The following is a 12,418-nucleotide window of genomic DNA, read 5'->3' as shown; positions in this document are numbered from 1 at the left end:
CCTCGCTTATTCGCACACCCCGCCTCGCGTACCCGCCTTCTCGCGTACCCGCCTTCTCGCGTCCCGCCCTTTCGCGTACCCGCCCACTGCCCGGCCGCCCGCTCTCGTGCTCCCCCTCGCCCTCGCTCGCTCTTCGCGCCCTCGCCTGCCCGCTCTTCGCGCCCTCGCCTGCCCGCGCCCGCGCGCCCTTCGCGCCCTTCGCGCCCTTCGCGCCCTTCGCTCCCTCGCCCGCCCGCCACTCTCGTCACCCTCGCCCGTTCGCTGCTCTCCATGCCCGCCCGCTCTCCGCGCCCCCGCCCCCGCCCACTCCCTTCGCCCTCGCCTGCCCGCCCACTCCCCTCGCTCGCTCTGCTCTCGCTGCCTGATGTGGAACTTATGCGCACGCATCTTCCCGTCTGCGTCGCCGCCCCTCAGCCCGTTGCCTCTATGCACGTAGTTCTTGTCAGTGAAGCGGCTCTCTGCAGCGGCCGCCCCTTCGTGAGCTGCCGCCTATCTGCCGCCCTTGGTATGTGCACCAACATGCCGCTTTTCACCCGTACTCATCCCCGCCATATGTAGCCTTTCTAGGATGTGTTTTTCTCCTTCCCACCTCAACATGCAGCCTGTTGCGATTCATCCCAAGGTGCGTCAACCACGAACTAGCTATTACGATGTCCTTATGGCTAATCAGGGACTTTTACAGGATATTTCATCGTCTATGATACCTATCATATCCGTCGCTGTGATCAGCTCTCCCAGGGTACTTTGCCCTTGACGGTAAGTAAGTGTTGATATACTATGGCTCGGATGGCTAACACTTGTGCACGTCACTGTCAGGTCTAGGAGGAGGCCGCAAAGGTGATGCCGGCATGTTATGTTAAAGGTAATGAATGCGGTACAAGTAGATACTATGTGTAGCATTCGGCGGGCGGTTGGTATGCAGCACACCAGCGCTCTCAGTACGTTTATATAGTTAGTCCCGGTGCATGTATGTACGTTAGACATGTCCCGACATTCTACTCAATATATCTCTACAAATGCTCATCTGACTTCCGGCACCACACACGAAGTTATGCTCGGAGCTCAGCTTGAGACGATGCGAGCCGTCTAGTATATACTGCCCGTCTAGATTATATTATTATAAGTTGTGTTCCCGCTCGTTGTATACTAGCCTGTGCAACACGCCACTCACTGGCATGGCAGCAGTGTCTCGTAGCAATAGTATACTCAATGCTGTTCGTTCAAAGTTGCGCTCGGCCGAACGCACTCGTTAGGCCACGCTCGCAGGTGCTCCAGTGAGTCTGTATCAAACACTTCGCCGCTGATATTAAGTATTACTAGTATATGCATTCTCGTCCGGTGCAGGACGCTCGTTCCGAATCGCTACTACAGCTACCCGCTTGCACTAGGCCGGCATATATTTGATGTACGCTGAATAAGTGGGTATGGTCGGTCGCTGAAGCAGCAACTTATACACGCCGGAATAAACGCAGCCACAGCATGTATATATGAGCGCGACTTAATCTCAGTGAGACTCGGATGTGGGTTACGTGGGACTGCCAGTGAGGTGGGCGGGCGCGCGATAAGTACTAGGGCGACGAACAAATGAATAACGAATCGAGTAAGTACGATGCGAGCGGACACGGGTGGGGAACGTGGTATGGAATGATAACGTAGGGAGACCATTTGCCAGTAACCTACTACTTATACCAGGTCCGCAACGCGAGGGGGGCGAGAGGCGGACACGTGCTCGCACCAGGTATTACCGCGCTGAGGGCGCAGCGGGCAGGTTGAACGCTCACAGTAGTACAGACAGTCGCATACTACTCACTTCATCTGCGTACGTATGGGAACAGGTACCACTGGTGCGGATGATGTCTGACTGCTAGTACGGAGTCAGTAGTGACTAAGGCTGGCTTATGATCTCACTACCGCGTAAGCATTGCTCATAAAATATATCAATACCTTGCGCAGTGTGTGCAGGGTACTCGTAGACCCGAGCGATGAGCGCGTTATCTACTGTTATCTAGGCCTCACACGAGGGCCGGGGTGCATGCGTGCCCGCCTTGAGCCCAACTCGCATCATCCTCAGATGCGTGATAGTACCAGTGGGACCGTCCGACAATTGCAACCTCCTGACCTGTAGGTTAGGCTTCCGTGGCTCAACGGCCTCAATCTGCGTTCGTTACATCGTACTTGAAGCTTGAGGCTTGTCCCGTTTAACACTGCGGCGGTTTGTTTTAAGTCGTGTCTCCCCGTACTATAGTACACAAACCTCCGCATCCACTCGCCAACCTCAGTCCTGTGAACTAGTAGTACGTATTGAACTAAAATGTATGCCCATATCATCGGTGGCGAGCGCGGAGTCAGATATCGCACATTTGTGTTATTTTAGGATGTGCAGGTGTTCTGACTCCGTATTGTTATACTTATTGGACGTCACAACCACACCTATCAGTTATTTACTAAATTTCAAAGCATACATAAGTGATCATCGAGCCGATGCTCGTGTCGTAATATATTGACGCACTTGTAATGTCTATACAGAACTACACTACCTCTGAATACAGACCGTGATTGAATGTTGAATGTACAACATTCAATATGGTCAGTCAAATCACATGAGACGAGCGGCACTGGATGAGGTCCGCTTTCTGCACCTTTTGCATCGTACTACGTGCCTTATGAACACATATAACAGCCGATCATTGACTCACCTTATTTGGACGCCAACAGCCCTGGTGGCGAGCTTTGAGCCACTTCTTGGTCATTAGTACTCTGATCTAGGGTAGAAATGCAATAACTCACCAATCGCACTTCCCGTATTCCATCGCATAGGCAGCAGCTATGCATGGCGGTGGCGCACAACCTGGCGGATAATTGTACAATGAGCATACAAACACTAGGAAAGCGGCTGAGACCTACATTTGTACAGGAGTATGGGAGATGCACTTGAGAGAGATCTCTGAAAAGTTATAACAAATGATCAGCATGGTGATTATTTATGGCGACGGATTGCTCACCGCGGTAAGCACACAGGGCAGAGCCGGAGCGTAGTGGGGACGGGCGAAGAGGTAGGTAGCTCACACAGGACCATGCGCGCGCGAGGACGTGTTAAGCAGACACAGGGTAGGGTGTAGACGTACAGGGTTAGGGAGGCGGCGCGGGTTGGACGCGGCGCGGGTTGGACGCGGGGCCGCGGACAGAAAGACGAGATGGTGGTGGTCGCAGCGCAAAGTCTCTGTGGTGTCCAGAGTCTGCCGCTGCGGCGCGCCCGCCCAGGGCGCAGGCAACGACCGGGGGATAACCGTTCTTGGAATCCTTTGGGTTAAACTGCCCCAGAACGGATTGGATTTCGCCGCCTAATACTCTGTGAGGCGATTCAACCCAACGTTCCAAATCGGGCAAACTTGAAGCGCCTAAAGACATCCCAATCGGGCAAACCCCGGCGCCTGCCCTCTGATATATACTCCCACCTCCTCTCCCTTTCCCCCTCGTCGACGCCCCCCTCCCCGGGCGTTGCGCTGCTCAGCGGTATCCCCGCTGAGCACGCGTTCGGCATCTTTGGTGCAGGGGCGGCCTCCTCCCGCCCATTCCCGCCTTCTCGCTTATTCGCACACCCCGCCCCCTCGCTTATTCGCACACCCCGCCTCGCGTACCCGCCTTCTCGCGTACCCGCCTTCTCGCGTCCCGCCCTTTCGCGTACCCGCCCACTGCCCGGCCGCCCGCTCTCGTGCTCCCCCTCGCCCTCGCTCGCTCTTCGCGCCCTCGCCTGCCCGCTCTTCGCGCCCTCGCCTGCCCGCGCCCGCGCGCCCTTCGCGCCCTTCGCTCCCTCGCCCGCCCGCCACTCTCGTCACCCTCACCCCATCTACTCGCCTGCAGTAGCTTCGTGCTCGCCAGGCCCACCAGCTAGCTGCGATATTGCACGCGCCACCGTCTTCGCCGCATCCACCGTCGCAACTTTCCGTCACTAGTCTCCACCTCTCTGGCTAAACACATAGGGGCTTTTTGCGTTCTGCGGTTGCATCTATCTTCTGCGTCGGTCCATCTTCGTCACAAGCGCGATGGTTGCGACTGTCTCCACACGCGAACCACCTGTTCCTGCCAACCCTGTTCATAGATATATTTGAACTCAACCATATCTCTTGGAGCTCGAACCTAAGCTGCGCCGTGCCCGGCTATCGCGTATGTGCATTACACATAACCCTGGGGCTGCTGCCGGACACTGTATTGTGCCATGGGTCAGCAGCACCCCCGCAACTCCGAGAAGGTGCGTGCAGCGTCCGATCGATCCCACTGTCCTTCTGGCTCTATCTGCCCGGCATCCCGGAGGGCAAGGTTTTGAAATGTCGGTGCATGCCGCACGCATGGCCAGGCATGACCACCCCCAATCCCCCAGGTGCGTACCGATGCCAGCTCTGTTGCGCATGATGAAGAGAATCAAGCACATCTCCGGTCTTTCAACCAATCGCATCCTCCCTTATCCTCTCGTCGCTGAGGATCGCCCGCTCACGCTGCTATCGTTGACGCTCTCCGTCCCCACGGGCTCCGCTGCTCTCTTCCCGTGCTGCCCTCTGGCTCTGCTGCTGAGCCCAGCCCTCCGTTCCCGACTTGCCTCTTGCGAGATGGGGCCTCCGGCCAACGCGTATCGTGCAATCGTGCTGTATTCCTCCATCAGAACCCACGTTTCCGCCCCACTGCTCATGTGCTCGACGGTGGCTGCTGCTTCCCCTACACGCCCCCCGTGCGAACGCCTAGCTGACCCGGCCTGCGGCTCGACATCGTGCGCAACTCGCCGCCTTCTCCCGTCGATCAACCGTCCAGTCGCACTGCAGCGAGCGAATCCGCGAGTGCCTGGCGTGGGCAGACACACAAGGCACGAATCAGTCCAGGCAGACGCGCTGGGTGTGTGCTGCGTACGCACCGTGGTCTGGTCCGCGCAGGGCCCCGTGCGCTGTATTAGGTTCGCGACCGCGGTGGCGTTTTCCTGGAAGACCACCGCCTTGCCCGCGGGAAGCGTCGTCCAGTCCGGGGCGTCCCAGTCTGCAGGGTCGCCTGTGTACTGTCCGAGCACGACGCGTCTCTCGGACTCGAGTGCACCTTCTTGGAAGCTGCGCGGCGCGCTCCTGACCGTCAGGTGCAGGACGAACGTGTCGGGATCAACGAAGTATTCGTCCGGCTCCGGGTTCTGCTCCGCGACAGTGTTCGTAAGCGTACGGCAGACGTGCTCGCTTCCGCACAAAACATACCGGGATGCGGCAGACGTGCACCGAACACTGCACCTCATCGGGGGTCACAGGGGACTCGATGTCGTCAGCGATGCCCTGTGCGAGCTTTGTGGCGAGCCAGAGGTCGACGGGGCCCGATATGCCTTTTTTCTCCCGATACTGCCTCCGAGCCTCCGCCCGAGCGTATTCGTGCTCCTGTTTCTTGTGCCGTGGGCGTCGGGCCTGGAGCTTGGCTCGGGTGCGTCTCTGGAGAGCCTGTTCGCGTGCTGGCGTCCACGCCAGACTCTTGTACATGGCGGTGCAATGGGGATGTTGGCCCCCATCCAGCGTGGGCCAGCGCATCCTATGTAGTAAGTGGGCAATGCTAGTTCGACTTCTATCGCTGTTCATCGCTCACAGCCCATCGTTATCAGCTTGATCCTAGGACACCATTGCGCTCTAGAAATGAAATGTGGGTGCTCAGGAAGCGGGGCAGGGCGGAAAGAAGGATTCCTCACCCAATTAGGAACGTAATGCGCTGCTTCTTCCCCGTGCCCATGCCTTCTCCGAGCCGCCCGCTCCTGCCTATCTCGGAATGATGAGCTTTGCACCCTAGGACTGTGGGCCTCTAGACTACGGAACTGCCTCCGCACTAGCCTGGGACGTGTCCGAGCCGCAGCACGCAAGGCACGGGGTGCCCAGAAGGCAGCGGAACGGGCCTCGTACGTATTCTCTCCGTTCGGTAGAACGCACGCTGACACGCGACTGCGCGGCTCCCCTCCAGGTCCGCACCCCGGAACGGAAGACGGACGCTCGGACGTGGCTTCGCATGCGCTCTGCCCCGAGCTGCGCGTGCCACTGGGATGCACTCAGGCTTTGATCGCGCCCCAACTGTGCGGCGGCGAAGTCGCCACAAGGTCCCACGGTGCGCCCGGGCGGTAGCACGCAGTCCCGTCTATGCGCGGGCGCAAATGCGCGTGGAGGGTGGGCGATAAGTCTATCTGCATGCGCAGCGCCCCGCGCAGGTCGTATGTTGCGTGGCTGGGCGCAGGATCGTCGAGCAATGTGGCGTGGACCTACACCGATCAACAGAGATCAACAGGCGGGAGGATCAGGTGATTTGTGGCGAGGCGCCGGGCGAGCACGCGGGCCGGTTATGGAAGGGGCGTGGAGAGCAGGATGCCTCGTGGCGGAGGCGAGGCGAGACTATATTGCGCCCCCGCAGATGAGCTCGCCGTTCCCTTCTCCTCGTTCGCCTCCTCCCTGGCAAGCGCTTCTCTGCGAGGGGCCCCTCCGGTCCATAAGTGCTCGGAGCGAGGTGCGTCGGGGTCCTCGTCCTCTTCCGTTCCCGCCACGGACGCCCAGTGTCTGGCCACAACCTTGTACAGTGCGTATCGCCCCGCACTCCCCTTTCCCATATCTACCCCACGCCTCGCCCATCGGACTTACACGATCCCCCCGCAGCGATCTCTTTACGACCCTCCACGACTGGTCTCCCCTCTACCTCGGCTCGACCAGTGACCCTCTAGCTGCCTCTGCCACGTCTAGTACTGTCACTATGGGTCTGCTTAAGAAGATGATGGCCTCATTGAGCCCTCCCAGCGCACCGAAGCACCTGCCCGTGCCGCTCCCCGAGCTCTCGGTGGACTCCCCGCCGGGTCAGAGTTGGTCCTCATCGGGAAGCTCAAGCTGCAGCTCCCCATCTCCGACCACGCCCTCGCCACGCTCGAGCCCTATCGCATACCGCGCGCCATCGAAGCTCTCTGGGAAGAGGTCGGGGACGCCACAGGACGCCTACGCCGACATCTCGCGCTACTCGTCACCGGACCCCGCGTTAGAGAAGAAGTCCCGCTCGCGTCGGACGTCCTCGCCTTCGGTGGACATCGTGAAGCCCACCCCGCGCCGTGCGTACGTCCCCATAACACCGTCGACGACGGTCATGAACGCTGTCCTGCCCCCGACGCCGGACATGCTCAAGCCCCCGATCAAGGGCATCCTGAAGCCTCCACGTCGTACGTCTCCGTCCCCTTCGTGCGCGCGTACGCTGGCGCTCATTATGTCACGTGGATATAGCCGCCACCGCCGCCCCATCCGAGGCCTCCAGCTGGACGCCACCACCGATTCACTCGCCTCGATCAGCATCGTCCGCGTCTAATCGTCCTACCCAGGACGTGCCGCTCTCCCTACATTGGCAGCTGCTGCCACCAGTTGAGCGGCCATGGAACCCAGCTAATCGATACCCCCGCCAACGGCTTTACTTCGACATCACGAAGCCGCCATCCACTATCAAGATTCGCGACTACTCGGAGATGCCGCCCAAAGTTACGAGGGGGAGCAAGATCAAGGACGCGCTGGCTAAGCCAGCCAGCAACGGCAACCTGTCGAGTATGACCATCAAGTACGACAAGATACCAGGCGCGGTGATCCATATCGCCGCGAAAGACGGGTCGACCGTGCGATGTGGCGAGGTCTTCGACGCGATCTATGAGTTCTTCGACAGGGTCTTGACGCCGGACGAGCGGTCGGACTTGATCCCCACGGTAGCGCAGCTGAAACGCGTCGAGACGGCATTCGTGCGCAGATGCCAGGACAGCCATCGCGCGGTGCCATTGGCGGAGCAGTATGAGGGGATCCGCTTCGTCGATCTGCTCGAGGGGAACACTGTGTTCCACGGGTTGATGCGGCCACTCAACGAGAGGCGCAGCCCCGAGAAGTACTGGGTCATCGAGTTCGGCCCTTGCGAGACGCACTGAAATTATGATTGTACTCTCTGTATTATACCATCATATGGTGAGTAGTCTTGCTGCCTGGCATTCGCCACCGAACTGACCTTGCTCGTCATCAGGCCAAGCTAATCGTATTGCTCGACATTGCTCGACCGCCACAACACCTCCACCACTCGTTCATGGTTGCAGCCCTCTCCCGGTCTCCCTTAACGTATGATAACCCCCGCTCAGGCTCGGGTGTCATGCCCATGTGACACACGCCTTCCCCACACATCATTCACTCATGGATCTCCCTCATCGCCCTCCCTTCATTCAATCGCTTCGCTCGGATATCCCACATGCATCCCACCCCACGTCTTCCGCATTCGCAAACCATCATCATTCCTGCATAGCCCGCTTTCCCGCATCTCGCGCACATCCCCCAGTCGAGCCGTCGCGTCGTTGTCGTTGTCACTTATGCTTCTCGAGGACGCTGTCTTTGTACCCCTTACGTACCCAGCATTCGCATGCCTGCTCGCCCGGCCTGGCGCCCGCGCGGGCGTCGTGTAGCCGGATCACTTCACACATGCAATGGATGGCAGCGCCTCCTGTTCTACACGTCACTGGTGACCGTTTGCGAGCCTGCATGTGTCGCGTGTGCGGTCATCCCAACCACATCGCACCCACGCTGTGCGGGAGCCTCCGATGGTGTTCGGAGAATTTGTACTCACTGAGTCCCTGCTGCGCTATCCCGATCTGCAATTGGACCTACGCCATTTGAATGCACAGGACAAGGGATGCTGTAAGTGTTACCTTCGGCGAAACTCGCCTTCAGCCCGTTCCCCGCGACCCTTGACTTGTGTGGTTTGACCTCTGTTGAACGCGCGTCGCACACTGCCCTCCTGTGAATAGGAGGAGACGCGCGCACCGTATCCGGCTGTCATGTGAGGCGAGCGAGGGCACGCGCCCGGCGCAATCAAGGCGTGGCGACCTTCGTGCGCATTCTTGGGCATTCCAGGAGATACCGACGGGCAGCCATGGCCAGCCAGCGAGGTCGACGATCGCGCGGGGCCCATCAGACCGCGAATATCCCGTGCTACTACGTACAAGGCCAGACCGTCCCCAGAGCTGCAGTGCAGTGCGTCCGCGAGAGGAAGGGCACGAGGCGGCGCCTTTGAATGGGCTCAGGTCCGGGAGGTGCGGCGGAAGCGTCTTCGAGGTGTCGAGGCCCGGGAGAGCTGGCCCGATAGAGCACAGCAGGATCTTCGACATTCGACGTTGTGTTCCTTGGAGACTTTCCGATCGGCGTCGTGGGCAGCGGGACTGGATATGAACGGTTAACTGGCGGGCCCCACCCACCTCGCGTTCGGGCAGCTCTGCGTGCATATCAGGAGTGCGTGAGACGCATGGCGATCAGCACACTCGTTCAAGGCGGAAGTGGTGGCTCGTGGGCGGTTCAACTTGTATGCACCAAGTCCCATGGGCGGTCTTCCCAAGTTCGCCAGGACGTGGATCGCAACTTCCCCTGGGGTCTAGGTGTTACAGTGTGATATTTAAGGGCACAGAAGGTTCGTGACGTACCCGAGTCTCCAGCTCAACCAACTCTCTTTCCAATTCGGAGGCGGCGATCCGGTTGCCTGCAGATGCACGCGTGCAGACGCGGCGCTCGGTGCTGCACACGTATAACACGCCCCAAAGAAGTTGCGCACACTATTGCAAACTGTGCTTCTGCTGTCCAGACCATGGCCTGTGGATGACGCGTGTTTAGTGGGAGAAGAGGACGGCGGAGGTCGTCGTGGGCGGAAGACAAGCGCGTCCGCAGGTTCGTCGGTGTCACGCTCACGTCTCCTCACATGGGTCACCAGTGTCACATCGGCCGAGCGGCTTCAGGCTCACTCTGACCGCGACCGCGACCACATCAGGCCCTTGCGCTGCTTCGGACAAAAGTAAATACCGGTAGCACTGCGTTTGCTCTTCTTGTATCCAGCTGATACCGCTCTTTTTCCTCTGTAGTGTCGCTTTCACTCGCTGTCGAAACCGACCTTGACCCAACTTTCCTCGCAGCCTGCATCATGATCGACGCCTCCGACGCAGCCTTACCTGATGTTTCATCTTCGTCTCCCGACGACACGGTCGCCTCCTTCGTCAGCGAGGAGGAACATATGGCTCACCTACTCGCTACGTACCCGGCTGCTATCACTGACTTCTACGGATCTGGCACGCCCTGCGTATACAAAACCGGGCCTGCGTGGCCCGTTGCCCAAGGTCCTCAGTCTCAAAAGATCAGGCGCGCCGCCCGTCCCATCTACGAACACGGCATTGCGCCGGTCTGGCTCGACACTGCGTGGCGCATCGTCGCCGAGCTCGAGACGCTCCACGTGGACTGGAATGCGGTTGATCCTCTCGCCTACGCGAATGCAGGTCAGGCGGACTTGATCTGCGATTTTGTTATCACTATCAGCGTGAAGCCACTCTCCCTTGCCTATGAAGCTGCTGTGGCTGCTGCTCAAGTCGTCGAGGGGATCCTTGAGGTAAGTAAACAATAACGAATAATCGGTGACTTCCTTCCTTGTCTTTTATTTTTTCTTTCGTATTCTAGACAGTCGGCTTCCCCGAGATCCAAGTCGCATTCGTAGAATCCGTCTACCGCCGCCAGGGGCAGCTCATGGGGTTCGATCCGACGTACGAATTGCAGGGTATTCCCGGCCTTCGAGCCGTTCACCCCTACCCTCGGTCTTGCTATCGCTCCTTCCAAGTCACCTTACTTCGAGGGTACCGGTGGCTTGTTCCTCCGCCTCAGCGCCGACCAGTCTGACAAGCGCACCGTACTCCTGACCTGCGCGCACGTCGCCCACCCGCCCCCACTCTTTCACAACAAGGAGTATACGCGCAAGTCTGACAGCCAGTCGCGCGAGGACATCATCCTTCTCGGCAGCGGATCATTCGATGACTCTGTCGAGGCCTTCATGAAGTTTATCGGCAACCAGGCGAAGGCTATCGCCAGCTGGGAGACGTCCCTCGGTAGGATCCCAAAGCCGGCAGAGAACGAGGCTATTGGTGTCACGGCGAAGCGAAAGGAGCTGACTGACTTGATCGCCGCGGCGAAGGACAAGATCAGAGCAGCGAACGAACTCCACTCCCATGTCACCAAGTTCTACACCACGATGGTGTCTCGCATTTGCGGATTCGTTCTCCACTGTGCTAAGATCGAGGTCGGCAGCGACGGGTTTATGTACGACTGGGCCTTGGTCCAGATTGACGACGAACAGGTGGAGATAAAGGACTTTAAAGGCAACCAGATCTTTGTTGGTTCGTCGGTTCTCTCTTCTTTTGACACTTTTTACCGACGGTTATACCACCCCTCTGCAGGCGGCAACAAGACTGCTGTTGATTGGGAAAACTACATGTTCGCTCAAGACCACGACCGGCGTGACTTCCATGTTCCCGATGAATTGCTTCTTCGAGTGGAGGACTACGTGCGTGAGTCCGAATTCCGCGACCCGCAGAACTACGACCTCTACAACGTCAAGACGCTGCTGGCGGTCAAGAATGGGTGTAGCACCGGCACCACCTTCGGCCGCGTGAACGGGCTCGAGTCAATTACCCGCCATTATCCCGAGCGCGGCATCGAGGCGAAGGCGGTCGAGATAATCGTCTGCGCATATGACACCAAGACGGGCGAGAACGACGAGTTCTCCCGCGAAGGGGACTCTGGCTCGATGGTGGTCGGCAGGGACGGTCGTATCATTGGTCTGCTGACGGGCGGAGGAGGGCCAGCTACCAAGACAGTGAAGACCTACATCACTCCCTTCTACGCTCTCAAGGGGGAGATCGAGAAGAAGTACCCCGAGTTCTCCATCCTCCCCGCTGATGCCTGAGTTATCGTCGGCAACCTCGACCTGCGCTTGAGCCGATGCACGCCCCTCCGCTTGCTCGAGAGCCATGGCTATTTGCCGGAGCCCATCCCATTACCTCCGCCCCTAGTCCAGGTGTACCCGTGCCCTACGCAACCCGAGGCGACTCTCGACGCCGCGGCGCTCACGCGAGGAGGTGCGTTCCCAGCACTAGCAGAGCGTACACAGCAAGGCAGGACAGGTGCAAGTGGGTCTGCGCGTGCAGCAGAGCGCGACGCGTCTCAGGCCGTGCGTGTGGAGGTCGCGCCAGAACGCGCGTGTCCTATGGCGGGGGAAGTGGTGCGGCGCGGAGGGTATGGCGAGCGCGTGCGTGCACGAGAGGCGCGAGAAAGCGCGAACGTAATCGCAAGGCGAGCGAATTTCGCCCGCGTGCAAGATGCAAGACGAGGAGCGCAAGGGAGGTCGGGAGTGCGTGCCGCGGCCGACGCACACACGCGCGGCGGAGGACGAGGACTATGGCATGTCCGACACGAACGAACTGTACGTACTACATAGAGGATTACCAGCGAGTTAGGAGATGTTCAGACGTTGGGCCGATTTTGCAAAAGAGCCGGTACGACGGACGCGTCTTCGAGGTGTCGAGGCCCGGAGGAGCTGGCCCGATAGAGCACGG

At 59.2% G+C, this 12,418-nt stretch overlaps 3 protein-coding genes across 3 annotated transcripts; 2 read left to right on the top strand and 1 right to left on the bottom strand.

The window, feature by feature from the left end:
• Positions 1 to 4,791: 4,791 nt before the first annotated feature.
• On the bottom strand, positions 4,792 to 5,501 carry TRAVEDRAFT_19764 (uncharacterized protein; the record flags this gene model as incomplete). Its single annotated transcript, XM_008038965.1, has 3 exons — positions 4,792 to 4,833; positions 4,904 to 5,167; positions 5,229 to 5,501. 3 exons carry the CDS (start codon positions 5,499 to 5,501, stop codon positions 4,792 to 4,794), a joined length of 579 nt encoding a protein of 192 aa, XP_008037156.1.
• Positions 5,502 to 6,236: 735 nt separating this feature from the next.
• Positions 6,237 to 8,335, top strand: TRAVEDRAFT_58197 (uncharacterized protein). The gene is made up of 4 exons (XM_008039357.1): positions 6,237 to 6,573; positions 6,651 to 7,198; positions 7,260 to 7,976; positions 8,032 to 8,335. Exons 2-3 carry the CDS (start codon positions 6,745 to 6,747, stop codon positions 7,937 to 7,939), a joined length of 1,134 nt encoding a protein of 377 aa, XP_008037548.1. The 5' UTR covers positions 6,237 to 6,573; positions 6,651 to 6,744; the 3' UTR covers positions 7,940 to 7,976; positions 8,032 to 8,335.
• A 962-nt stretch (positions 8,336 to 9,297) lies between these two features.
• On the top strand, positions 9,298 to 12,133 carry TRAVEDRAFT_58196 (uncharacterized protein; the record flags this gene model as incomplete). The annotated part of the gene is made up of 5 exons (XM_008039356.1): positions 9,298 to 9,427; positions 9,905 to 10,422; positions 10,491 to 10,607; positions 10,648 to 11,200; positions 11,261 to 12,133. The coding sequence occupies 5 exons, from the start codon at positions 9,298 to 9,300 to the stop codon at positions 11,767 to 11,769; spliced, it is 1,827 nt and encodes a 608-aa protein (XP_008037547.1). The 3' UTR covers positions 11,770 to 12,133.
• Between the last annotated feature and the right edge of the window lie 285 nt (positions 12,134 to 12,418).

The sequence above is a fragment of the Trametes versicolor genome (assembly GCF_000271585.1).
Source record: "Trametes versicolor FP-101664 SS1 unplaced genomic scaffold TRAVEscaffold_5, whole genome shotgun sequence".
In the NCBI taxonomy this organism is placed as follows: domain Eukaryota; kingdom Fungi; phylum Basidiomycota; class Agaricomycetes; order Polyporales; family Polyporaceae; genus Trametes; species Trametes versicolor.
This window is presented reverse-complemented; position numbering and strand designations above follow the sequence as displayed.

Excerpts from the sequence above, each read along its gene's own strand:
- TRAVEDRAFT_58197 (XM_008039357.1), top strand. The coding sequence starts at position 6,745 with ATGGGTCTGCTTAAGAAGATGATGGCCTCATTGAGCCCTCCCAGCGCA. Across the intron at positions 7,199-7,259 it reads CATCCTGAAGCCTCCACGTC|CCGCCACCGCCGCCCCATCC; the intron begins GTACGTCTCCGT and ends ACGTGGATATAG.